Source organism: Megalops cyprinoides, chromosome 3 (assembly GCF_013368585.1).
Source record: "Megalops cyprinoides isolate fMegCyp1 chromosome 3, fMegCyp1.pri, whole genome shotgun sequence".
NCBI classification, from domain to species: Eukaryota; Metazoa; Chordata; class Actinopteri; order Elopiformes; family Megalopidae; genus Megalops; species Megalops cyprinoides.
Genome location: NC_050585.1, coordinates 9573366 through 9601330, shown reverse-complemented (window position 1 = coordinate 9601330; position 27965 = coordinate 9573366). Strand labels below are relative to the sequence as shown.

The window sequence follows — 27965 nt, the reverse complement described above, 5'->3', positions numbered from 1 at the left end:
CTCGACTAATGGAACACAGAAAGGCAATTGTGTTGATGGCTTACATGCATTTTTCCTCCCTCGCCTGCATTTCCCATGGCGCCCGCTGTTGCGCTGATTAAAAGGGGGACATCTTAACTGTCAATTTTTACTCTGTTGGTTTTAGAAAAGTATTTTACGCTTGGTTTTATTTTATTTTATTTCATTTCCTTCTCAACCGGCCATGACCGTGGAGCAGAATGTCCTCCAGCAGCATTCTCAGAAGGTAAGCTTGCGTTTGGCACCAGTGCTAGCGTCATGCAGGATGGAAAAGGAGCAGCTGTGTAGCTGAAAGAGGGGATGAGATCCTCGGTTGCTCCTGCAATTGAGTCCGAGGATTCAATTTTTTTCCAAGGGCTTCACTTACTAGCTACCTAGCGTTCGCTAGCTCTTGCCTTTGACATTGCCCCATTACGCAGGCATACGCAGCTAGGTAGACAGCTAGCTAGCTAATGTTTTGATAAGTAACGTTAGCTAGCGAGCTAGCTAATGTTTTGATATGTAGCAAGCTAACGTTAGCTGAGCGAAATGATCGCTGTTAGCTTTAAGCTAACGATTTACCTTTTTAGTTAGACGGACTGAACATTTTACGTGTTCATCATTATCGGTTCACATTATGCAATTTCCCTTTTTCCCCAAAAGATAACGGGCTAGGTAGATTGATTGGATCTCGTTTATAGTGCTCCCTGGCATTTCGGTTTGCTACACTAACTTGGTTTATAGGCGTGACAGCTGCTGACATGATTTTTGAAACGAATAGTGAGATGCTGGGTTGCTCATCGAGTTGACTTGCGAGCTACTCTGTGATCAATGCAGAGCTGGCTATAGCTGTGATTTTGAAAAGTGTAACATTATTGGTTATGATTGTTAGTTATGCTAGCTAGCTTTACCTAAGTTACGTGCAAAGGAGCACTGCTAGGATCGGAGCTTGGACTTCAAGATGCGCAGAATCTGGCCATGCGCCTTGTTGTGTTGGATAACTTGACTGCTAGCGACTCATATTACATGTATGAAATATTTGTTTACGTATAGTGTAGCCACGCTAAGGCCAAGCACGAACCTAGTATTTTGAACGCGGTCCACGGTCTGAATCATAGCCGAAGGGTGTGTGCAGTTATTCTCATAGGTTTGTTTGTATTACAAACAAGTTAGCCAGCTAACGAGTTAGCTATGCTTGATCTCTGCGTTTACAATCTCCCTTACATTTCGCTGGAACATGCATTAACAATGTCACTCAGTTATTTTGTACTGCAGTATTTGCTTAGCCGTAGTTGGCTAAATGTAAGTGCGCAATCGTTATGTGCGTATTTGAAGGGTTGCCTTTGTAGCTACTTCGCAGGATAAGCTGACTTTTTGTGTCTAAAGATGAATGTGTCTAGATTTCTTGAACAGTTCGCTGTGCCGCATTGTGTCAGTTTTCATGTTGGGTCAATTGATTTTGAAGGAACGCTGGAAAGTATTGGAGTGGTATTGGAGTTAACCTATCCCGTATAAAGGTCCTGCGAGCCTTTAACATACCCCATTGCTATCTTTGGCTTGTAAACCACATAATTGGTTATATAACTGGACCGATACAGTTTAGTAGGGTTTAGTTACAGTGTTACTGACAGTTCAGTAATACATTTTTTTGAACATGGGACATTGTTATCGTGCTTTAAAGGATGTCGACACAATTTTACACTGGCGTTCAGTGTTATGTCCAGATAATCAGCCCTCCAAGTTGTGGCTCAATATGCACAACTGATTTGTTTGTGTTCATGACTTGACTCAGGCTGAATGTTACATATGCACATTATGCTTCAGTCTTTCCTCCAAAAATCAGTAAAGCACAGTACGATTCTATGGTTTACACAATTACACCAAGTACTCACGGCATGATTATAAATGGAATATAAGTGGAAGTGAAGCAAATTTCAGGGCGGTGTATTATATTATTTTTTATACTTAAAAGTTTTTGCCAAAAATCCCAGTGTTGAATGCTGCACAGTGAATGTAGTAATATACGCAAGCAGTTTATTATTTATTTTACTAAAGATCATGGTATATTTTGAATTTAATTCTCAACCAGGAAACCCCAGCAATGAAGCTTAAGAAAGCATCTCTGTGAGAAAATGACCAAGTTATGATTATGAGCGATGCCACGGGACAACATGCCCACACAGTGGCTTAGCAAAAACAGTGGAGTCAGATTAATTCAGAACTCAGTGGTGTATCTGAAGTCCATATATAATATATTTGTTATAAGTAGTTGGGTTGCTTTGAAACTACACACTGGAAGAGTTGTGGGCAGCTCTGTGAAGTCCACAGTAAGTTTGGTAACAGTTGCCATGGAATGCTTGCCTGGCACAGAGAGGAGGGCTGTTTCTCCCTGGTTGCCCGCTCCACTCTCAGTTTCAGTTCACCCCAACTGAAGCGGTTCCTTTCATTCACTTGAACTGGCCGCTCGGTAAGCGGAGACAGCCGAGGCGACAGTCAGGCGCTGTGGAAACGATATGTGCTGGGGATTCGTTTCAGCCTCGCTAGGCGAAAACCTGCCATGATGCCATTCAGAGGGTTTACCGATCTGGTGCCCTTAGCTTAACTCTCACATTTCATGTCAGACCTAGGCAGGCCTGTGTTAGTGACGTCAGTGTCCCACAGTACTCCATAGTTCCCCGTTTTTTTTTTTTTTCAATCTGATAGTTAATGCGACTGATTTTACCAGTTCTACTCTCCTGTGTCTAACAGATGAAAAGGGGTTTCTGTGCTTGTAGATGGTCAGCTACATATTCTGTCTGCAGACATGCTGGAGGGAGAGTGATGTTGCATTATTAATAAGCCTTGGATTTTAAGAGAGATGTGAGCCTTGTTTCCTTCCACTAACTTTTCTAAGAAGCCGTGACAGGTGCTCGTCCTGAAGTGGCCACAAAGAGTTCTTGACGTTAAGTGCAAATAGCCGTCACACTCGAGTTGACCTGCTTGCGGTGCCTGCTGCCGTGGAAACCAGTGCATCAGCTGTTTTTGGCAACTGTCAGAGGGAGATGAACGTGACCTGGGCCGACCTAAAGCGCAAGCCTAAATACTTGTGTGGTTCACATGAGCATGGGCTGGCCTTATTGGCGCCGTCATGGGTTTAGTTTACTTATTGACTGAAAACCTCAGCAGTCAAGTTCGACATTTGTGTTTTTGGTGCATGTATTCGCACAAAAACATTTCAGTTCTGTCTTTATACTTTTGCGTTGCACATTACGTGGTGGCCTAAGCTGAAAGTACCTTATTTTGCCTATCTAAGTTTATAGTCAGGGGTGCACATAACATTTTTTTGTCTGGTTCTCAAAGGAGCTCCTGAAGATGTTGCCTGGTGCTCTCCTTTTACACTGCACAAATCTAGTTTGCACTATGTTCATGCGCTCTTTACTCTTCTCGTGCTTTTCAAAATCTGTATAAACATATGTATAATACTTATATATGATAATTTATGTGCACCCCTGTTTATAGCTGTTGTTGTTGCTCTGTTCTGGTTATTATATTGCATGGTCATCTGGTTCTTTTGCTGTTGTGTTTGGCGTCACAGCATTTACTTCCAGGTCTTCCTTTATCACTATCTCCCCAACCTAAATCCTTCTGACAGCATTTTAGGCTTGCTGATTCCGAGTCTTACTTTGCCACGGAGATGCTCTCTAAGTGTGTCCACATTAATTTTATAGAGTGTTAGATCACAACAGTGTAAGGCCAGTTCAATTCATTAATACAATAAAGAGTGTGTTTCTTGTTTGCTTGTGGATGTTTTCTTGAAGCCATGCCTTTGTTATACCAGGGACTTAATTAGAATCTGTCAGATTTCACTGATCACCCCCAAAGAATAATATGCCATATTCGCTTAAGAGGCAGACAGTCTCATTTGAAGAGATCAGAGAACTTGAAATTCCTAAGATACACAGCTTTTTCATGGGAGGTTAATAGTTGTTACAGACAGACATCGGTCCTTAATCTGACAATGATTGATAGCAACATCCAACATACTTGGCCATGTATGTGATGGTGTTAATGTACTGTCTGGCCTTCTCGTGTGTAATTTTTTATTGAAGGTGTGCTGACTCTGGCCGTGTGCGTGTGTTGATGAAAGGTGTGTGTACTCCTCTTGACAGCACCAACAGACACTACTGAACCAGCTGAGAGAGGTCACCGGAACCACAGATGCCCAGCTCTTACAGCAGGCCCTGCAGGTACAGTGCAATCCAGCATAGCACAGTGCATGCTGCTCACATACTTCCTTTCAGTTCAGATCCTTCCTCCTGTCTTATCTTTATATTACTTCAAGTTTGTGTGAAATGAACATATTTGTGTGTTAAAGGATTCCTCGTTTAGTGGAAAAAGAGAGTTACTTGTTTAAAGTATTGTGTTACAAAACCCACTGTAGGCTTCACATTAGTTCTAAGTTGTCTGTAAAACATCATAGCAAAAAGCACTGAATTATTTATTTTTTTTATTTTTTTTTATAAATAATCCTTGAATTAATGTTTAGATGGAAACCCCAGGCATTTTCTAACCAGTCCCAGGTTGATTTGTTCATCCACCCAAGCACGACTGAAGTGTTACAAGACTCGCACACTTACTGACCTCAAAGTTGTTTACAAGCTGTGGGAGACAACTTTGTGGTTTGGGATTCGCAAACGCCGGGGGCCCGGAATTAGCTACACCTGACAATAAAGGATAATGTTTGCTTTCTCTGCCTTCGGCGTTTGTACCTTTCTTAAGGTCAGTAATGGAGACCTTGCAGAGGCGGTGGCCTTTCTGACGGAGAAGAACGCCAAGGTGCCCCAGCAGGGTGAGACCACTTACTACCAGACGGCGCAGATCGGGAATGACAGATACATCAGCGTGGGCAGCCAGGCGGACACAAGTAAGTATTACAAGTCCAGGGAGACTATGCAGATGTGCTGCACTGTTTGTGTGATGGCAAATTTAGCACGAGGTAAACTGCGTTGGTACCAGTTGTTTGTAACATTGTTTGTAATGTGTTGTCTAAAAGCACCAGTGGTCCCATCTCAAACTTTGACTAACTAAGAGTATTTTTTCCCCAAACATACAGTACTTCACTGGAACTGTGTAAACGTGGCAACAATAACTGCTGTCGGATTTAGTGGGCCAAGAGGCACGAGAATATTTCCCTTCATGTGCATGAAGCCAACCCATGCTCGAGAAGAGCAAGGACTAGCCCTCTTTGGGTTGTATTCAAAGCCAGCCTGACAGTAGCTTTGCAAATTGTTGCTTCTTGATGAGGTGGTTATGGGTTTTCTGAAAAAAAGTGGCTGTTCACCACTCTAAGATGAAAACGCTGATTGTGGCGGTTTCTTGTGTTACCACATCAAATGTATACAGTAGCCAATGCAGAGCAAAACTGCACTTCACTGTATCACACACTTCCCATCCCTGAATCGAGATAAACATTCAGAACAAAAGTACTGCCTTCAGCTGGTGTAAATTTATTTGTTTGAATGATTTATATTGTGAAAGTGTTTCATATGTTGGGTTTATATTGTGAAAGTGTCTCATAGATTTTTTGCGAATTGTTCTCTGTTCAACCTCAACTCTTGTTCTTGTGAATCTGCTGACAACTACTGCTGACAAAGACCATGTCTTTTAAGGTCTTACTCTCACAATGTCACTGCCATTGCCCCTGTGGTTCAGTCTGATATAGTTCAGACTGCTGTATGAAGGTAGTCACCCTCAACAGAACAGAGGGAAACAAGGAGCCTGTACTATCAGCCCAGTCCCACGCCTTCTAACAGGCTGTTGACAACATATTACAAATGCACTCAGTAAAGCTGGAATAACATGTGGAACATTCTGTGAAATTTTGTTGGATTATGGCTTAACTTGTAGAAAAATTTGGATGATATTGAAAGGATTTTTCAAGTATTACTATGGTTATATTAAAGGTTTTACAACCTGTGTAAGATTCTGCCATGGCAGATTTGGGAGATTGTTACGATTATATCTGCATTTTAGTCTGTATTAGACAGTTCCGTTTTTGATAACACAGTCAGAAATGGGTGATTTAGGCTTTATGGAGTTTTGACATTGGTGTACATGAAAAGGTTTTTTTTTTTTTTTAACGCGGGCAACAGTTTGAACTTCTCATGCCAGGAGTTTAGCTAAATATAACCATTTACAAATTATTGCTGATCTGCATATTGATGTGTGTTATGATTTATGTGTCATTGAGTTCTGAACACAAAAGGAACACAGAAATGTCTTTGCTCACTTGAATGCAACAGAGGTAAAATGCTTCCGTATCTATTGAAGGAATGTCGTGCCTGTCTCCTGATTCTTTATGGGCTTATCAGAGAGTATGTGTGGGTATTCTTTCAGATGTCATAGATCTGACTGGAGATGACAAGGATGACCTTCAGAGAGCAATTGCACTCAGCCTGGAGGAGTCCAACCGGGCCTTCAGGGAGACGGGCATCACGGACGAGGAGCAGGCCATCAGCAGGTGGGAGAGCTGAGAACAAGCCCGCTGCTGGCTGATTGCCTGCCACATGAAGCATTCTGGTCATTGTAGTTTTTACATTGAAACGGCAGATCCATTTTGCTCATGACAAACACGAACTGTGCTCACTGACGTACTGATATGTTTTGAAATGGCAGATAATGTAGAACCACAGGCCATAGTGTGACAGAGCAGAGTGAGTGCCGGCAGTTCTACATGTGTGGCAAATCCTATTTCGATTTTACAGAGTCCTGGAGGCCAGCATAGCAGAAAACAAGGCCAGCCTGAAGCGGACCCACACAGAGGTGTGGAGTGATTCGCCCAACCCTCACGAGAGGAAGAGGCTGGAGAACTGCCCGGTTGGGCTAAAGAATGTTGGCAACACATGCTGGTTCAGTGCTGTCATCCAGGTGAGAAGCAGGCCTTGCGCTCACAAGCTCCACACATTCAGACTGAGCGACTGCTGCCATGTGCATTTCCTGCTATTTACTGCTGAAGATAAGCAGATCGGCACTCAAAAGTCTTCTCTATGTTTCATAAGCATCCTGTTTATTTTAAGTTTATAATTTTCACAACTGCGCAGAATGACCACAGGCTTTTCAGCTGTTGGGCGTTCATCAGCATGGTATGCTGTCTGCCAGTAAAAACAAACAATGAACAAAATATTTTTTTATTGGGTGGGCCTCCTTATCATCTTGTTAACATTTTTTTGGTTCTGCACACCAACCCAAACATTTTTGTTTTTTTCTGAGGGATTTTTTTTTTCTGTGTTTATTTATTCAAATGTGTACTCGCATGATAACAAATATGTTTTTGATGGACCACACAAGCGATATGTAAAATGTGGCTCTCTTTAAAAAAAATTCAACTGGAAGATTATAAACTAGGCTGACTGTACTCTGTACCCAAACGATTATTGCCAAGGGGAAACATAATTGCAGATCTGCGCCTTAGTTCCTTTATGTAACCTCAGCGTAACGGTTGTACACAAGGTCCGAGTCGCATGTGTGAAATTAACAGAAAGATTCCTTGGAGCTTGCACACTTTGCACGATAACGATTAGAATGAAGTTCACACGTAGGCGTGGCCAGTAAGCGACGCCCCCGCTGCTAACCACCGCCGCCACAGCGGATTTGCTTGTTTTCATCCAGAAGGGAACTGCGTTACATGTGAACAGGGCTGAAGAGTGATTTGCAATCATCAGAACCGCCGCTGTGGCTTTAAGCGGAGGGACACATTGTATGATGTAATGCATACCTAAAAGCCCCCCTGTCAGAAAACAAACTGCCTTGTTGAGATATGTCCAGGGAACACAAACCCAAGATATGCGGTCACATGCTGTTTGCCTACCGGGTGTAATTCAATTCTTAAAGGAGGCAGAGCATATTTACCACGCAACGAAACCCTCCTGTAGCCCTGGGAGCCCTTTTATATGAAGTACATTTTCATTCGTCAACATTTGTTTTTACATTAATTTAGAATTGAGTATGATGATTTGTTTTGACTGATGATAACCAGGCAAAAACAAAATAAATCTTCCATTTTGTGTGATGGAATTTAAAATTGTCATTTTTCCATTAGTTTTGCATATTATTTACAGTTCCAAAAAACTTTTTTGTAGTATATATATAACTTGTACGCCACCATGTATCAAGGGCTTAATCTTGTTGACGTGTTAAACACATTGGGCGGTATCGGATTTTGGTCAAAGTCGTGTGTGATACAATGGCTTAATTTCATTTGCCTTTGCAAGCATGTGATTGATGACATGAGAAATGTGAGCGGGGCGCGCCAAAGCCAGCCAGGCAGACCAGCGCTGCGAGAGCGCGGGTCTCGGGAATGGCACGCTCTGCGATTTTTGCGCTCACCTGCTAAAGGCAGAGGGATGGAGGGGGAAGGGCCAGGCAGCTGTGCTCTTTGACTCCCGGTGTCAGAGTTCCTGGTGCTCCACTCTGTCAGGACTCATTAGGGAGCCTGTGGTTTGGCATAGCCCTCTAGGGGCTCTGCTAACACCCATCTCTGTGCTGAAGGTGGACACACACACGCACACACAAATATGCTCAGAAATATACCTCCTGAGCCGTGAGAAATATCAGAGTGCTGTTGGTTTATTCCCGGTTTTAGATCTTCCATGTGTCTGTGAATCACATATTCCTGATATTTCATCAAAACAGGAATGTCTGTGACTGCTTGATCTTTCGTCTCAGATGTGCGGTTTGCTGTGTCACAGAGAAGTGTACTGATCTTCGGGGGGCTGTTAGAGATGGAGGCCCGACTGAGCTGTGCTGTCCCAGCGGTGCGCCAGTCAGCGGGCCTGACAAACGCCGTCGTGACGCCCGAGGTCTCCAGGCCACTCAGCGATTTCTCCTCCTCTCTTCACAGTCTCTCTTTAACCTGCTGGAGTTCCAGAGGCTGGTGCTGCACTACTCCCCGCCTTCGCGAGTACAGGACCTCCCACGCAACCAGAAGGTGAGAGACCACCCCCAGCCTACCACCGCCCCATCCCCTCCCCCCACCCCCCGGCCCACGTCCCTGCTGTGCCCGTCACCCACAGAGCACTTCCTCTCACCGGATACGTCTCGTTATGACCTTCATGCTTGGTGACGCAGAGAGAGGCCTGGGGCCCAGAGTGGCAGAACCTTCAGAAGTGGGACAGAATGAGTAGTGAGGTCGCGCAGTCGCCCTTGTGACAACTCCTGGAACGAATCTCTCACGGCTCATTCCGGTTTCTTCTGCAATCCCCATTTCGCTCCAGAGCGGCGGCAACTCGCCAGACGTGTGCGATGTGAAACCGGCCGCGAGGAAGATTAGCCCCGCCTCCACGCAACGCCAAAGCGACAGACAGATTCACGCAATCACAGGCACTCTGTGTTTGGTCGGTGTCAGACACTGTTGGTGACAGTTCCTCATTCAGTGGGATCCAGGACTCTGAGCAGCTTAGCTCATTTACCAGCTGGGGAGCAATCTCGTTGGCGCAGCGATTTCCCTGCTCCTCAGACCACCAGAGAGTACTTAGTGCACTCCCACTAATCTCAGCTTAGCTACGACTGCAGCCGCAGCACCCAAGATCTGCTCCAAGCTCTTGCTCTGAGCACATTTAGTCCCCATCAGATCGTCTGCCCTGTTCCCCTGCAGGTAAAAGGACACCTACAGCCTTTAACCCCTTAGCTGCCTCAAACATGCCTGAGACAAGAGAAAATGTTGATCATAAGTGCTTAGGAGGAGGTTGTTGTGTACATATGTCATTTGGGCTAAGCATATGCAGGTGTTCTGGCTTCTGTGACATGCCATTGACCAGGCAGAGCTTTCCTCTTTGTGCGTCTCAGAGTGCTAAGTAGCATCACTTCCCGAAAGTCGACGCATAATCATCTTTATTCACAGCATGTGGCAAAAGCGCATGAATTGAATTTCAGTGAAGGCTCCTAACTGGTCCTTTCAGTTTCCTATTGAGAAATGACCTTTATTCCCCCAGATTCACTGAAACCGATGGCAAAACTAATGATTTGTTGTTTTAAATATTGTTGAAAAATGTATAATAATCCAAACATATTCAGACGTAACATGGAAGTGCATTACAGTTTGACTGAATCTGCTCCAAGTTTCCGCCATGGCCACCAGGGTGCAGTCCTTTGACATTAACATGCTGTGTGTCTGTGTGTGGACCCCCAGGAGCACAGGAACCTGCCCTTCATGCAGGAGCTGAGGCACCTCTTCTCCCTGATGGTGGGCTCCAAACGGAAGTACGTGGACCCATCCCGGGCTGTGGAGATTCTGAAGGACGCCTTCAAGTCCAGCGACTCTCAGCAGGTAGGCCTCTCGCCCTCCACGCTGGCGGTCGGGGGGGGGGGGGGGGGGGGGGGCAGTCCGCCCCCCAGACAGCTTTGCAGACTTGGCAGAAAAGCACCGACCCTTGAAGCAGGGGCTCGTCCCTGTCCCTGGCTCTGCCTGGGTCAAACTCCTCCTGTCTATAATGTCAACGAAGCCTTATTGTGTTTCAGCACCTGCCGGCGGCATCGTGAACAGATATTGACGAGATTAAACGGGACTGAGCGTTTAAGTCGCCGGCTGCAATATCAGATGTTTTGCCAATTTGCATTAACATTTCTGTACCCAAAATACTCATGCTTAAAGTCGGCGCATTGATCACACTGAAAATGACAGGGAGTAGTTCATGGCCTGGTGTGTCTGTCCTTTTTGAGTGTGACTCTGAGGCAGGAGTGAATGGGGGCCCCTCGGTCCTGCTCATCTGCTCTCTGCTTTTTATTCCACAGCAGGATGTGAGTGAGTTCACCCACAAGCTGCTGGACTGGCTGGAGGACGCCTTCCAGATGAAAGCTGAGGAGGACAGGTAAAGGAACATCCGAACATGGCAACCATTATTACTGGCATTAAGGCCTCACACAAACACTAGCTTATATGCCTCATCAAGTAGCTGTAGTATGATGATCCAACTGACGATGACTATTCAAGGAATTATTTTTGTCCCATTGGCCCATAAAATACTAACACAAATTCTTATCTCTGAATATTTTTTTTTTTTTTTTACTTTTTTCATTTAAAAGAGAGTAACTGGTTTTCTGTGGGACAAAAACACTTTCAAACGAAGTAGTGAACATAATCTTGTTGTTTTTTGTTTTTCTTATATGGAACATGGTCACTTATCTGCACTTATTAAAACTTCTCCTGGTTTCCCATTCTGCAGGGAGGGAGAAAAGCCAAAGAATCCGATGGTGGAGCTCTTCTACGGTCGCTTCTTGGCTGTGGGTGTCCTTGAAGGTGAGTCAAGGGGGTGGGGACTTAACTATTCCTCCCGTGTAAGAGCTGGAATATCATTGCCCCAGGTAAGGAAAGGTGACCTTGGATTAATGAGATGGAACATCTCTAAAGGCCTGGGCTCCTTTATTGATCTGAGAGATCCTTGATGTCTGATTGGCACTGATTACAATGCCTGACAATACCAGCTCTGAGCCGTGACACAGCCGCGAACAGGGGACGGCCGTAGTTCGCGCATAAATTCAGCTTCACCTTTGTACCGCTGAGAGGCAGCCTGTGCTCCGGCCTGCTGTGCTTTTATCTAGCCAAAGAGTTGACTTGAGCAGGTTCGGTGTCCTCCTCCAGCTGACTTTGTTGCATTTTTTCCTTTTTTTTACCCCCAATCTTCCTCCTTCTCCTCTGAACTGTTTCTAATTTAGTGTATCAGCTAACTTTAGAATAGGTCCTCAGCGCATTTGTTCGTTGTCCAGTTGTCCAACGGACAGGTGTCCATGGTATCTAGTCATATAAACATGGCCCCTTGCCAATCACATTAGTGCAGTCATTTCTTTTATGGTTCCATGTAATATACACAATCCACTGTGCTGTCCTTGAATATGCAAAACAATCATGGCCCCCCTGACTTTTTTGTTGCGTGTAGCTTGCTATTAATTTATGGGCTCTGCAGGTCAGTGCTTTTATGGGTAACTGAATGTGCCTCACGGTGCATATTTGCATGTGTGTGTGCTTTCAGGAAAGAAGTTTGAGAACTCTGAGATGTTCGGTCAGTACCCTCTGCAGGTGAATGGTTTTAAGGATCTTCACGAATGCTTGGAGGCAGCCATGATCGAGGGAGAGATCGAGTCCCTACACTCCGAGAACTCGGCAAAGTCCGGACAGGAGGTCAGTGCCCAGCCTACAGGAGAGCAACACACGCATAGGCACGCTTCCACTGTGCCACTTTTTACTGATATTATTTTCTTAAGTTGTTGAATGTAGGAGTTTTATTGGAGGGTATATTCAAGGCATGGGTCTTGTAGTTGCAGAGGGTGACCAGGAGAGTGCAGCATTGAGACACATATGCTATCTATTTATGTCATTAGTTTTATGAGTTGATGTAACAAGGACAGGAAGTGGTTTCTGGATCCAGTTTACTTTGTATAATAATCAAATACAATAAGCTTTTTTTTCTGTAACCTCATTTGAACCCAAAGCTGCAAAAATTCATTCTTCACAGTTAACCTCGCAGGTTTCCAGATCCCTTGTCGCTGGGCTGCCAATCAGTGCACCTCTCTCCAGCAAGCCTTGCCCATGCCCTCACTTGCCAGCTGCTTCTTTGCTAATGACTGCACTCATGCACAGATGGAAAGTATAAACTTCAGACAGCAGGGCTCACCCTGCAGCCAGTGGAGTCGAGATTCAATAAAAGCGGGAGCCTGCTCTCTTTTTTACACACTGCTGGTTCCAGATAAGTCATTTGTAACATTTTGTGTGCTTGCAGCGCGCAGATCAGCTGCAGCAGACAGCTTTGAACACAGAGACACTTAACAGATCATAAGCCGCTTTCAGACATGGTCCCTTAAAGGCTGTTTTAAAAAGATGAAAATCAATGACAAATGAAACAATCTGGTGTCCCATTGCGAGTCACTCTCTATCAAATTGTAGATGAACGTATACTCTGATGGTAAAGCGTCTTTCTTTCCTTTGTGTTTCAGCACTGGTTTACCGAGCTCCCACCCGTGTTGACGTTTGAGCTCTCTCGGTTCGAGTTCAATCAGGCGCTGGGGCGACCCGAGAAGATCCACAACAAGCTGGAGTTCCCTGCCATGCTATACATGGACAGGTCCGTTTGCACTCTGTGAGAGAAAAAAAAAAAAAAAAAAAAAACAGGGAGAGTGTGTGTTAGGACGCCCTGAGCATTTCTGTGTCTACCTTTTAAGGGTTTGGCGCAGGGTTAGCACCTGTAACTACAGACTTGCCCTGGCATGTGTTTTCGAGCAGTTTGTGGCTTGTTCCAGAGCGCTTTCAATGAATTCCAAATTCCAATTAGATCTACATCTTTAATGATAACCGAAGAGTAAGCTACCGATCAGCAGCCTTAGGCAACCTTTAAGAAGGTGTTGCATACAACATAGAGCTATTACAAATGGTTGTAATTCTTGCCCTCTCTGTCTGGTTGCAGGTACATGGACAGGAATAGAGATATCACCAGAATTAAGCGTGAGGAGATCAGGAGGCTGAAGGAGCACCTGACAGTACTTCAGCAGCGGCTGGAGAGGTATGTGCACTCGCGCCACGTTGCGAAACGGCTGCGATTACTTTCGAGTTCTGTTTGAAACGGAGCGTCTGAGTGCCTCTGCAATACGCGTTTTAGTGGCAGAGCACACGGCTAATAAAGGGGCACTTATGTGGGTGTTAGATGAGAGGGCCTCATTGTTCATAGTAGTCAGGAAATGCTAAAATTCAAAGACTGAAATTGCTGCAGTGATCCGAGTGCAACTTCACGAACATCTCACAGGGTGGAACTATCGTGTGCTGTCAGTCAACCCGGCTGTCAATCATGCGCTGTCAGTGAAGCAATAAGAAGGCATAGTTATCCATTCTAGTACAATGTGGCCAGTAGGTTGCTGTTAACATGTGATGGCTCACCCCGGTTTAGGTTTCATTATGCCACACTATCGCATCACTACAACCGCAGAAACTTCTCCATGGCCCTGGAGACCAGCTCTTTATGCTGGTGTTCATTCCATCCAAGCAGTTTATTCAGTTTGATAGAGCTACTGATCAAAGACTGATCTGAATTTCACATTACTGCACAGTTGTTTGATATCAGTGCTTTTTGAAAAAAATAGGTTGTTGCAAGTGTGGTTAACATTAACAGAGTGAATTCGTAATGTCAGTGGCCTTTATTATGTGAACTGTATCTCCAGGATCATGATGTCCTTGGAATTTTTGGTTTCCGTGGAGGAGAATGTTTAAGGGGTCGTATGTTAAGCTGTTTCTTCTCCCTCCCCAGATATCTCAGCTATGGTTCTGGTCCTAAGAGGTTCCCTCTGGCAGACGTGCTCCAGTATGCCATGGAGTTTGCCTCCAGCAAGCCTGTCTGCACCTCACCTGTGGAGGACATTGACACATCAGCACCACCTGGTGGCACAACGGCACAGCTGCAGCCAGCTCCAAGGCATGCTCTTTCATTTTCCCAACACAGAGCGCTATTTAAATAAAAGTCCAGAGGCTGTCAGCCTGCTGTGGCAGAACTAATTATAATGTGATGAATAATTTATGGCCTCTTTCTTTTCTGGCTCTTCAGAAAATGTTTTATGATTTTAGGAAGTCATTCTTCACAAACTTTACAAAGGCATGCTTGCTCTTGACCCTGTAGCACAGCCGACCAGGGCCCCTCGAGTTCCCCCGAGACCCCCGCCGTGGGCCCCCTGTCGCAGCAGCGGGTCTCCATCCACAAGCCCTTCACACAGTCCCGCCTCCCGCCGGACCTTCCCATGCACCCGGCGCCGCGCCACATCACCGAGGAGGAGCTGCGGGTGCTGGAGGGCTGTCTGCACCGCTGGAGGAGCGAGGTGGAGAATGACACCCGGGGTACGAGCCTCACCCCGCCTCGCCTCACCTCTCCTCACACGACCCCGCTTCCCTTCCCCCTCAAGCGCGTAGCCTCCCCTGTGAGCCTGTTTGCTTCACAAACAGCGTATCTTGTGAGCTAGTTATCATTTTCCTATCATTCATATGCATACTCTTCTGTGATCTCGCTCACCTCACCTGGCATGCACTGACTCCTGTGAACTTCTTTTCTGTCTGCCTCTCCTCTCCCGCTCCAGACCTGCAGGCGAGTATCTCCAGGATCCACAGAACCATAGAGCTCATGTACTCTGACAAGTCAATGATGCAGGTGAGTGCCTTTTACTGCTTTTACGCATATGCTTTTAAACTTTCACCATATTGTTCCAAAAACACATGGATATATAAGCATTTATCGTAATGATAATAATTTATATCAGCATTTTTCGTAATGATAATAATAACTGGTATGTAAGATATATATGCATCTTAATTTTACCAATTTTTTTTACTTAGTTTGTGGGAAAAAAAACCAAAATACTGTACATACTATTTGACAGATAAAACAGGTTTGTGTGATTATCAGTGTCCGTTGTTTGCATCTTTGAGAAACCCCAAACAGGCCTGTTGAGGGTGTTGTTACTTGCAGGTCCCATACCGGCTGCATGCGGTTCTGGTCCACGAGGGCCAGGCCAACGCCGGACACTACTGGGCCTACATCTACAACCCGCACCACCGGCGCTGGATGAAGTACAACGACATCTCCGTCACCAAGTCGTCCTGGGAGGAGCTGATGCGGGACTCCTTCGGGGGTTACAGGAACGCCAGCGCCTACTGCCTCATGTACATCAACGACAAAAAGCCCTTTTTGATAGAAGGTGGGGCATCGTTTCATTTGACCGCTTCCTTTTTGTAGGACTGTTTCCACCATTACAGTAAATTTACAGCCATTGTTTTTAGTATTATTATTATTAACATTTGTTTCAAGTTAGTATTATATTATTGATGCATCTAATGGAGTCTGTAGGGGCCTGTAGAACTGCATATTTCTAAGTCACCAATAGTAGAGTATGAATGTGGCCTGGCTCTTGTCTGTCCAGAGGAGTTTGATAAGGAGACGGGTCAGATGCTGAGTGGGCTGGACAAGCTCCCACCGGACCTGAAGGAGTACGTGAAGGAGGACAACCAACTGTTCGAGAAGGAGCTGGAGGAGTGGGACGCCATGCAGGCCCGCAAGGCCCAGCAGGAGAAGCTGGCGGCAGCAGCGGCTACGCTCTCCTCCCAGCCCATGAGCACGGAGCCAAGCCCTCCAGAGAGTGCAGGTCAGCCGCCGCGCCCAGCCGCACAGTGCCCGCATGCTGAAAAAGAAAAAAAAAAAGTGTCATGTGGAACTTCCCAGGCAGCTTATCACAGAGCGGCGATCTCTCACCTCACACATTTGCAGACTCGGTAGTGTGAATGATGTGACGCAGTGTGCGTCAGTGTGAGTGAGGCCTGTCGTGTGCGTACCATGGGAACTCGATGTTGTCTGTTGCATTTGTGTTTAGTGCGTGCACATGCGGGCGCCTGTGCGTGTGTGTGTGCGTGTGTGCGTGTGTGTGTGTGTGTGTGTGTATGTGCACTTGCGTATGGGCATGGGTGTGCTTACTTATACAGTAACCCCGATCCCTCTGCTTCACAGCCCCCCTGCAGGACCCAGAGTACATGGAGCAGCCCTCCCCCACCGATGACTCCAAGCACCTGAAGGAGGACATGGAAAGGGCCATCTCCAAGGCCGCAGCCGAGCAGGAGGAGAGGAGCCCGGAGGCCCTGCTAACCGCAGTAAGGGCAGCGGAGCTGTGGCGGGGACCACGTACCCCCCCCCCCCCCACAGCCGTTCTCTCCTCTTCCTCAGATAACGCCCCTTCTTCATCCACCCGCTCCCTAGAATTCATTTTCTGAATGATTTTTTGTTAAAATCCTCTTGCTTTCCCAGTACACAGGTAGCAGGAATTGTATGGCTCACATACTCACAGATATCTAGAGTAAGAGCAAGCTTCTGCTTGGATTCATATGTGAGCGTTTTGTTCAAGGTGCAGGACACCTCCACGGAGTCCTTTATCTTCACAGACTGGAATTGTGTGCTCTTTGTTCTTTGCAGTTACAGCTATCAGGGGTTTTACTACTGGGCTTTATTGAGTTGAGCTTTGCAGCAAGGTTTACTAGGTCCTTGTATTTTCAGACTACCCGCTTTAAGTCATTTGCGGTCACACCTCACCCCATGTCATTGGCTTTCAAACACATTTCACTCCTCAGACTTTTTGCTCACATTTCAGTGCATTTACTTAAATGACTGTTACTGAGCTCCCTGTGAATATTGAAAGTGCCACCCAGAAAGCCAAGAAAAGGCCTGCTTTTCAGACACTGAAGGGACACTTGGCACAGTGTCTTTAAGATATACCATAGAAAACTCTCCCACTCAGGCCAGTGTTGTGAGTGAATATGTTGATATTGTTTTTTTCCATTTCTTTCGACTTACTTGTGGTAAAAAGAAGCTGCTATATGCCAAGGACTGATATTGAGAAGGGGCCTGCCTCAAATAAAAATCTTAAGTGCCCTCTGCACCATTAAAAATGAGGTGCTGTTGAGAGGATTTTTTAATGGTTTGAGCTCTGTTTTCTTTTAGATTCTTACTGGCTTTGATGTGCACTAACTGTAAGGTTAAAAGGCTGTGTATGCTGCTCTGTGAATGATACATGCTACCTAGAGTAGCAGTCCAAGCCCTGGGCTCTGGACCTGTGGGCCATGTGTTCGTATCAGACAGGACAGTGCTGTAGCTGTCTAGCAAGACAGAATTCTATCCATTAGTCAGCTGTATGTAAAATATATATGCCCTGGTTGATGGCATCATTAAAGCAGATTAATTGAAATGCACTATGTATTCACCAGAGGTTTCCAAGACAACATAAGAACAAGCACATTGTTATTATTTTCTCCATTTGATTTGGCAGGATTACATTACCCAAGTGAGTCTGCTGCAAAGTATGCTTTAAAGTAGCACCCAGCTACGATACTGCAATTATTGATGGTAGTGCCGCTCTAGACCTCGTCTCTGAGGAATGAGTCATTCCTTTATACTTCTCTGTTTCTGCCAAGAGAGAAAATGTTTCTCGTACAGTTTGCTCTGTACTGAGCATAAACATTGTAAGGGGACAAGAAGGAACTTTAGTGTTTGGAGAGCTTAAGCCATACCCAGAGCAGAGCACCCTCACCATTTGTGAATTTTGGATTTGCGGTTACAAGTGTTCATATCAGGCAGTATTCATTTTTCCTTGCCTGTTATTACACAATTAACATATGCAAATCACTTGTACTTGCATTATCATTTGAAAGCACATTTTAATCACAACTTTATGCCATTAATGCATTATTTTTCATACTCGAAATGGGGTTATCTTTGTGTCTGGAGCAAATTTTGTGTGGCCCCCTTGCTGATAAGCAGACTTTGTGTATCCAAGTTTGTGTGTCCCATTGCTGATAAGCTCTTGGTATTGATCCACTCCAGTCCGGTCCAGCTCACTGTACTCCAGTATTTGCTGATTTTCCAATTTGCAGGAATCTTTAGAACTTGTACCTTGATAAAAGCAAGGTTCTCTTGTGTATTACATACTGTTGAAAATTGATTCCTGGTATTCTTAACACTTGCCTAAAGTTAATCTAGATGCAGATGGTTGGAGCATTTATCACAACATTTCTGTTGCGTGTCAGAATCAGGCTTATCATTAAGTATGTGTGTGACTTTAATGGAAATTGCCCACCAGTCGGCAGAGCTTCAGTGATAGGATCATGTTCTCTGCGTGTTTGTTTCTATTTCTTTCTCCTGCCCTCCTGCTTTGAGTTCACAAACCTGCCTGCCCCTGCCCCTTTCTGTGTCTCTCTGTGTCTGTCTTTACAGCGTACTTCTGACGGCACCCCCACAACATCTCCCCCTCAGCCCACGGGTGTGGCCAGTCCCCCCGAAACCCCTCCCCCCAATGACGTGGCGGAGGCGGCCACCCCCCCGGCCCCCTCCGCCCAGCGCATAGTGGAGGTGGCCATCCCCCATGTGGGCACCTTCGTCATTGAGACAGAGGAAGGGGGTTACGATGACGAGGTAGCACCTGCTCTATAGGAGGGCACTGAGAGGCCCCTCCCCCATCGTTTTTTATTACCAGGTGAAGGGGAGTGTAGGTGGTTCACTTTAGACTCCATTACCTTTTAAAAAGACTGCCGTAGTTCTGGAGTCTCCATTCATGTCATAGCGAGTATTGCTTTCCTGTCCTTTTTGAGTGGTCAAGCCCCACAGCGATACAGGGAATAAATACATGCAACTCTGTCCATTCAGCTACTCACATCTTAATTTAGTGCAAATGATATGGACTGTGCATCCAGAGAACTCTTGCCTAAATGGCGTTCGCTTAGTTCAGATAAGATGTACCAGATATCTTTGAAGGAACTTTTTATGATATGGAAATACATTTGATGGCATTTTCTGAATGTTGAGAGCAGCTCTTTAAAAATCACATTACTTTTATGTTTTGAAGTACCATGAATTCATAAATATTTGACATAATTTCCTTCTTAAAAGCATGTACTCCAGGCCAAGACCTGCATTTACTTAATGCAATTTCAGCTGAATTGGAAATGATCAACTATTATCTCTAATGTCATTAATTTGTCTCTCTAGTTTATGTCCTTGCCAATGAGAAGGGTATAGTGCAGAACACATTTAGTTACTTGCATAAAATTTGAAATAAGTCACGCTCACATGGAAAAAGACATGGACATTGTGTTATTGGACAAGCCACGTTTGTCCTGCACACAGTAAGGGAACAGACATACCCCATGTGTCTTTGCTTCGTCCCCTTTCCTGTTGCTCAGATGGATAAAGTCTGTGTCCTCAGAGCGCACTGCTGTGCAAGTCTGGCACTGGCCACTCGTGGAAGTGGTTTCTATGGAGCATGCTCATATATGGAGAGGAAGCGCACTCCCGATGATGTAGTAACACGCTTCCTTCTCCCGGGCAGGCAATGCTGACCCCAAACATGCAGGGCATTATAATGGCCATTGGCAAAGCCTCGAGTGTTTACGAGAAGAGTGGCCCCGAGGCGGCCTTCTTCAAGGTACAGCCCCGTCACCTCTCCCAAAGACTCTCCCGGGTCTTCCTCTCCCGCATGCTTCTAATTCATCTCCCCATCTTCCTGCCTCTGCATGCCTCCCATCTTCTCATCTCTCTTCTCGTCTTTTTTTTTTCTGTAATCCTCTCTGCCACACGCTCTCTTTTCGAACCGGGCATTGCGAAGAGAACCGTCTCCGACACCTATCCAAAGACAGGTGCTGCCGTCCCGTTTGATCTCTCTTTGAAAGCTCGGATGCCCTAGGTTTCAGCGTATCGCATATCCTCCCGCTCGCGGGTCTTGAAGGTCGGTGGCTGGAGCAAGCCTATGGCAAACAGAGCTGAAAGGTGGCAACGTTTCTGAGTGCTGGCCTACTAGGCAGGGTTTCTGCTTCTTTGATTCCACACCACTGACTGTGGTGGTGGAGTAGCAAAGGAAAACTTGCAGATGGCACGTGTTGGAACATCTCTGATGTGAATTACGGGGGGGTATTAAGATGTTGGCCTTTTTATAGGTATGCATATCTGTTCAACACTTGCCCAGGGGCTTGTTGCATTCTTATTTATTGAGAGGAATTCAGCATACATGAAGGAGATGAGAACAAAGAAATCCGACAGTGGATCCTTTTCACATAAAAGCTACATGCTCACACAGATCCTTGTGTTGGCTGCCTGAAGTGTCCCGTGTGGCTCCAGATGATGTTGAATGGCTTGGTGTGACACTGGCTGCTGTGTGGCTGAAATGACCTCTACACATGCCATGGTGCTGCAGTGCCTGTAAAATAACAATGATCTGTTTTCCTTTCCATTTCAATGTTTGTTTTGATGTATGATTAACATTTGTAGACATTGACAGGACAAGCCTCACCTCCAGTATGTAAAGAACCTGCACAGTAATGTATTGTCTTGGAATGCACAAAAAGTTGGGCCTCCATTTACACTGTGCTTGCATTGTTGAAGTTATGTGAAAACATATGACCACCGTAGTTTATGAAAGCTATGACCTTTACTGATGTGCTAGTGAGTGACTAGATATTATTGTAGTGGGTAACGTTCTGTTTTCGGAACTAAGTCAGCACTTCTTTCAGCTGCTTCACACATCACTTTTTTTAGCCACTGTTAGTCAGCTTCCTCTTTGACCTCATGGTAAGCACTGAGGTGTAATATATAGCAGGGAAAGGAGAAGCATGTGGTACTTGTGGCTGTATTTATTCTCATATAGAGTGAAGCAGAGAAGCACAAAGAGACTGAATAATTCTGAGATGCAGCTATATGTAGTGTTGGCATTGAAGGGTCACCAAGAGCGGTTACACAAATGCTCTGTAAATGAAGGCCTGATTGTACTGCTGTACATATATAACAACGGGGTCCCCACGGTCCTTAGAAATTTCATCCTAAAGATATGGAAAGTGGTGAAATACCCAGCTGTCCTGTCACAGAAGATTGCGTAAATCTGGAAGTTCATTTTAACTTTATTTCCTCTTAGAGTGGGCAAAATTAGTCCACATTTCCTGCTAACTCACTATCTTGGTGTAATTTATTATAAGGTCTAGAGAGAGCAGTATACTGAAATAGCTAACAAAGTGTCTAGCTAGCTGTTTCTGGTGGCCGGTTTTGCTGCTAAGAACATCCACAAGTATGTTTTGGCAGAGGCAGAATATTTAGGAACGAATGTCTCAAAAGACACATTTGCCCACTTAATGTTTCTTAAAAGTATCATAATTTCCCATTTGTACTTTATTTGAAAATATAAATCTGGTGACGGTGGGAACCTTGACCAGGGAAGATGAACAGAGTTTCTAACAAAGGTTTGTGTTGAAAGGTGTGGCTTCCCCTAACCTGCTGCTGGCATGGAGTGCCCGTTCTCTGCAGGCTGCTGCCCCCTTCTGGCCGGCTGTATCGGGCAGGCAGTTGAGAATGTGCATCTCTTCCCCCTCAGGCCATAAAAGTAGAGTACACCCGCCTACTGCGATTCGCCCAGGAGGACACCGCCCCCGAAAACGACTATCGGCTTCAGCATGTGATCGTCTACTTCATCCAGAACCAGGCTCCCAAGAAGATCCTGGAGAGGACCCTCCTCATGCAGTTTGCCGACCGAAACCTCGGCTTTGACGAACGGTACCAGTTAGACCCGCTGTGTTCTGTGACCACTGTTCTTTCACCATCTTTTGATCCCTGCCCCGGTTCTTGTCTGTCTGTTAACTGAATGTCCAATGAATTCCCCAAAAAGCTCCTTGCCACTCAGTTCAAAGCTCTATACTACTTCATACACTTCCAAAACCAGCATCTCCTGTTCCCTGATTTGCACACCAATGCTCCAAATGATTTCACTTTTATTCCATGAGATTTGCATTTGGCCAAGTTTCAAATCTGAGCTGTAGTCTACATATGAGCAAAAATGAGCAAATCAGAACAGCATTGCACACCTGTCGATTTCACATGAAGTCAGCCACTCCATGGTGTTTTGGTTTCATTAACTTGACCTTATTGATATACGCACTGTGCAGAGATCACTTCTGTTCAGTGTAACCAGCACATTGGTCTAGATGGGTGTAATAAATAAATCAGCTAATAGCATGGCATTTATAGTCCGAGGGAAAGCCATATGGTCCCAAAGCTTCCAGGAAACTCTTGAGAAGAAATGTGGTCTGGGGCATAAGCAGATGAGCATGTTGAAGAGGAAAGGGTTTTCAGGCAGCGCTGAAAGCAAAGAGGCTGACGTCCCTGCAGGCTTTAGCTTTGACAACCCAGGCTGCCCAGGATCTGGCAATGTTAATGGACAACCTCAGGATGTGCCTGCACTATGTGGCTACTTCCTGTCATATCCTGCTTTCAGTCCTCTCAGGCACTCTCACGACCTGTAACTCCTGGTAGTGTACACAGCTGTCTCTTCCTCAGTGCATATCTACCTTCCTCCGTTGTCAGAGTCACTCACCTCTCCTGAACCCTGTAGCTGCCCTCAGGTGGAACAGGTTTAACTCTCCCTGGGTTTCAGCACAAGTCACCCTCTGCTCTATAGTTGTCAGAGTGTCATGGTCACGCGAGGAAAACCCTATTGTTTTGTTTGCATGTTTTTGCTTTTTCCCCACTAAAAGTCTCTGCCCTTCGTGCCAGGAGCAGTGGGACGTGGCGGGGAGCGGTAAACGTATTCCATATTTATAAGTAAATTGATTCCGCTCCTTTCTATTTTAAGGAACATAATTAGATTTGTGTGCCAGTGCGGCCTAAACGGGAACCTCGAGAGAACTGGTTTCATTTTGTTTTCAGTAATAAAGGCTGATTCATCGCCCCAGGTCTTAGAGTATCGGCTCGGCTCACTGCTAAATTTCAAGCACTTCTTTTTCTTTTTTTTTTTTCCCCACCCAATGAATGCCTTTGTTGTAATGTCTGTCTTTCTTTCAGATGTAAGAACATCATGAAAGTCGCACGGCAAAAATTAGATCTTATAAAGCCAGATGAGGTGAACATGGAAGAATATGAGGTCAGCATTTCTAAAGTGCCAACTGTTTTGTCTTCTGCAGTCATGTTGTTCCCTGAAGAAGTAATGCTGGTTTCCCCATTTTCTATAGATAATTTTTTAGTTGTTCTTACCTGCCTTTTCACTGTCCTGAACAGTTCTCCAGAAGAAGACTTTAATTGTGGATGAAATAAAATGGATATTAAATAAAATTAAATGGACATTTATATTAAGTTATAGTTTTAATGTTCCTATCAGCACTAGATTGTTTCTTGTCAAGTTGTTGCATGTAATTTTTGCCCATAATGGTGTGTATGGTTAGTGCTGTTTAAGGTCAGTGTTGTTTTTGTATCTACATCTTTCTTTCGTCTTGAATGTGTTGTCCTGCTAGATGTGGCACCAGGACTACAGGAATTTTAGAGAGACGACAATCTACCTAATGATAGGCTTGGAGCTCTTCCAGAAGAGGAGGTGAGAAGTCTCCCAAAATCTACCTGTGCTCAAACCCGTCACCGTTCACTTTGCACCTTCTGTTCTGGCAATCTGTAATTCCCACCATTGCCTGCAGAGGGCAGCAAAGGCTTGGAAATCTTCCTCTTTCCATTCTGCTGAGGTTGTCTCAGGGGATGAGATATTTTGGCCTGAGTGACAATGGTTTGAAAATAACCATTGTTATTCAGGCCAAAATCTGGAGGACAGTATCCGGTGGTCTGTTTCTTTGCAGTTTTGTTATTAAAATTTTACTCTCTCATGAAAATGTGCATTCAGCATCGAAGGTGTTCTTCAGAGGGGATGTTTATAACATAGGATCATAAGAATTCATGTTATTTAGAGCCAAAGCAAGCCAGACGGGCAGTTTACTGCCACCTTCAGGCTGGGAAGACTCACTCGTTATCTATGAGTATTTCTGTGACCTTGAATAGACTCATGGTGCTCAAATGCTCTTCATGTTTTGGATTTACATACAGTTTGGGAAATAATGTTACATTAGTATTACCACCACTGCATAGCATAAGATAATTTTCTCTTTACATTTTAGCCAGTGGACACTGTTAATACTTTCATGTATATGTGATGCTGTACGCATCCATGATACCCAAACACAATGACTGAAGTTCCCACTAAAATTGTTCCATGTGCTCTTTTAAATCATACACTGGAGAAAGAACAATGTTGTGGATGTTTAACTGCCTCGTAGTCCCAATTTTGATAAAAATAGATTTGTTGAAGGCTATGGATCAATAGCTGTCATTCTCTGTACCCTTATATTCCACTCCCAGGAGGAGTTAAGTAGAGGCTCTTTGGTGTGAAGGCCTTGATCAATTTTCTCCAAGAATCAATTCTACCAAGATCTGCTCCTCTTGCCCGGTTTTACCACTTCTAGCTGCGTAGATTTCTCCTGCTCCTCAGGCCAGAGTCTATTAAATCATTCCTCCATTTTCCACTTTCCAGTATTGTCATTTACCAGTCTTTTTTTCCATTTTTCAATTTTGTGTATTGTCGGGGGTGTGGAAGGGGGGAGCACATGTCATTTTCTTTTTGGGGAACACCGAGCGTGAGATCCGTGACTACTGCATCATTACAGAAACAAAGGAGCGCTGGCAGTCATGTTTTTTTTTTAGGTTTGGGGGCTAATTAAAAGAATCCTCGCTTTCATGTGCTGTGCTTGTTTAATGTCCCTGTTTTTCCTCCCAGCTACGTGGAGGCCTTGATGTACCTGATCTACTCCTATCAGTACAACAAAGAGCTGCTCTCGAAAGGTCCTTACCGCGGGCATGACGAAGAGCTGATAGCCTATTACCGGAGAGAGTGTCTGCTGGTGAGTGCACTAGAAGTCACCACTCACAAAGGAGCGGCAGTGCTGACCCAGTCTCTCACGCCACCCCCACTAACTTCCTGTCACCTGGTGTCGGGCTAAGATAACCGCACATACTCAGTGCATGAACAGCAAGTCATCTCTCAGACATTACTTTGGCATTATGCTAACCGCTGCAACTTCAAATAGTGCTAGAAATAGTATCACCCACAATGGGAATGAAAGCAGAGGTGTGGGAATGTATACATAAATTGTCTTTTTTACCCTACAGTTATGCACTTGCAAAAGATGTGTATCGGTCTGCATATACTCCATGTTAGAATGTTAAAAAATAGCCTGTTTCCCAGTGCAGAGTCATGTTCATGTAACACCTTCTGGTTTAATTGCTAGAATTTACAACCTGTCTTCCCAAACCGGAGCTTAGGCCATGCTTCTTTATTTTAATCCAAGATGGTGGATGGTGCAGAAGAGACCGGTTTTGTAGCTCATACTAATGCACTCAGTAACCTCCTTGCTGGCAGTGCACTTATACTGTAATCAACAGGCTTGGAATAGGAAGCCTCCAGTGCCGTAAGTGTAAACACATTACTGAGAAACATTTCTCTGTCCTGACTTAACCCCCGCCTGAAGTTTCAGCCTGCCTTGTCACGTCTCCAGCAAGCACTTTGACTACTCTTAAAGCCACAATATTTACTTTTGGTCTGTTTTAATGGAACATATCAATATCGGTGAGGCATTTAACGCACAAGGACGCTCTCCGATTCCCCACGGTTCCTAAATGCAGAACGGGCTGGGGAAGGCGTCCTGTGCCCCGCCTTGCGCCTCGCCGTGTCCTTTCCCACGGCGAGGGCGGCGAAGCGGAGGTGCCTGGTTTTCCCCGCTAACTCGTCCCCCCCCCGCGCAGAAACTGAACGAGCATGCGGCGGCGCTGTTCGAGTCCGGGGAGGAGCCGGAGGTCAACAACGGCCTGAGCATCATGAACGAGCTGGTGGTGCCCTGCATCCCCCTGCTGCTGGTGGACGAGACGGAGGAAAAGGACATGGTGGCGGTGGAGGACATGAGGAACCGCTGGTGCTCCTACCTGGGCCAAGAGATGGAGGGTAAGTCACAGCGAGAGGGGACCAACATCTGGTTTTGCCTGCTTTCCCCCCTTCCTGCAACTTCCACTGCCAAATCTTAAGTCCTCATCGCTTTATGGGAGCCTCTGAACCACTGTCTCTGGAAGCCATTCTCATTATAAACGAAAAGGTTCCTTAAAACTACCTGCGGGTAAGAGTGTAGTTGAACCGTTCCCTGGTGATGTGGCACAGAAGTGGGAATGCGTGGAGCAGCACCCCGTGATCCAGTATGGTTTTAAAGTGGCACTCATCGTGTGGATCTCCTGAACCCGTAGCTACCGCAAAACAGTGGAAACAAGATCCAGTGTGAATACACACTTCACTTCATACTTCACCTTGGTGTCCAGAGCTTGGACCTGGCCTAAACCTAGCACCCAGAACTTTGTCCCTAAGTGAACTCTGATATAGCATAATGCAGCTGTTTTAAATCGGCGTTAGTCACTTTTTGTAGTACGAGTCAAGTTATTGTGCCTTTAGATCATTATTTGGCTCCATGTACACACTATGATTTAAGGCAATGTTACATTTATAGATCAGTGTTAGGCTCTAAAATTCCCTCAAGTAGTATAACATGTGCTGGTCTTAAGAATGATATTCTCATTGTTATTACTGTTATGTACATTAATTTTGGCCCTGCTTTTGTTGATACATATTTACAGAATTTTCTGAATATTCTGAACCTGTGGTGTTGTGCTAGGTCACTCCTGTGGTCTGTGTTTAATGTGCTGTGCCGTATTAGCCTTGTAAGTTGCTCTGGATGTAAGTAAATGTTAAACGGAGGTTGTTACGTGCCCTCTAACGTGTGACCTCTCTCTGCACCCCCCCCCCCCCCCCCTCCCCCCCGCAGCCCAACTCCAGGAGAAGCTGACCGACTTCCTCCCCAAGCTGCTTGACTGCTCAACCGAGATCAAAAGCTTCCACGACCCGCCCAAGCTGCCCTCCTACTCCACCCTGGAACTGTGCGAGCGCTTTAGCCGCGTCATGACCTCCCTGAGCCGAACACCTGCTGACGGGAGATGAGCTGCGCGCCTATTCCCCACCCCTCCTCTTCACCCCCTCCCCCCCCCACCACACCCCCCCAACCCTGGGCACTCATCCACGGACCTCTCTTTTAACCCACGCCTTCCTTAAAACAAGGGGTTGCTATATCTCAGTTACTTCCTTTTCGTTTTTGTTTTACTTTGCTGCTATAGGTTTTACTATTACAATATTATTCCACTTTTAGTTATCTTTATAAGCAACCGCAACAGAGGGACAGGAATGGACACGACAACAAAAAAAAGTAAACGAGAAAAACAAAAAAAAAATCAAATAATGGCAACCGCAGTGGTTGAAGTCCAGCGCATGCCGCTCCAGCTTTGTTTAATCGAGGTTGAATTTTTTTTGTTGTTATTTTTTTTTTCCTCCATTTGGTTTACCCCCCTCTGTCACAGCCCCCTCCCCTATCACCGACGCGCCCCTTTCCTAGTGAAAAGGATCATGCTGCTGCTCTGCGTCTCACCTGTTACAGTATTATCATGTTTTTTTTTTCCTTAAGGATGAGAAGAAAACCTTGAGATTTATCATTGGCTTTAAGTATCTAGTGTGGGTCTATACCAGACCTGAGGACTGCAACTGAATGA

General features: G+C 45.3%; 1 protein-coding gene across 2 annotated transcripts; it reads left to right on the top strand.

Moving 5' to 3' along the window:
* The first annotated feature begins 16 nt into the window (after positions 1-16).
* On the top strand, positions 17-27400 carry usp25 (ubiquitin specific peptidase 25). Of its 2 annotated transcripts, XM_036523603.1 has the most exons (26): positions 17-244; positions 4146-4223; positions 4756-4900; positions 6373-6496; positions 6741-6903; positions 8876-8962; positions 10163-10300; positions 10765-10841; positions 11196-11269; positions 12000-12148; positions 12961-13088; positions 13428-13523; positions 14262-14426; positions 14628-14842; positions 15079-15149; positions 15468-15696; positions 15919-16140; positions 16500-16639; positions 18753-18950; positions 19864-19959; positions 21892-22070; positions 23355-23433; positions 23801-23880; positions 25105-25228; positions 26130-26325; positions 27191-27400. In XM_036523603.1, the coding sequence occupies exons 1-26, from the start codon at positions 203-205 to the stop codon at positions 27361-27363; spliced, it is 3468 nt and encodes a 1155-aa protein (XP_036379496.1). In that variant the 5' UTR covers positions 17-202; the 3' UTR covers positions 27364-27400. The 2 variants fall into 2 exon arrangements, with proteins under 2 accessions (XP_036379496.1, XP_036379497.1); XM_036523604.1 differs by lacking the exons at positions 18753-18950; positions 19864-19959.
* Positions 27401-27965: the final 565 nt, after the last annotated feature.

Coding starts and splice junctions, on each gene's coding strand:
- usp25 (XM_036523603.1), top strand. CDS start 203: ATGACCGTGGAGCAGAATGTCCTCCAGCAGCATTCTCAGAAG. Junction 11,270..11,999: donor GGCTGTGGGTGTCCTTGAAG/GTGAGTCAAGGG, acceptor GTGTGCTTTCAG/GAAAGAAGTTTGAGAACTCT. Junction 14,427..14,627: donor CAGCTGCAGCCAGCTCCAAG/GCATGCTCTTTC, acceptor TTGACCCTGTAG/CACAGCCGACCAGGGCCCCT.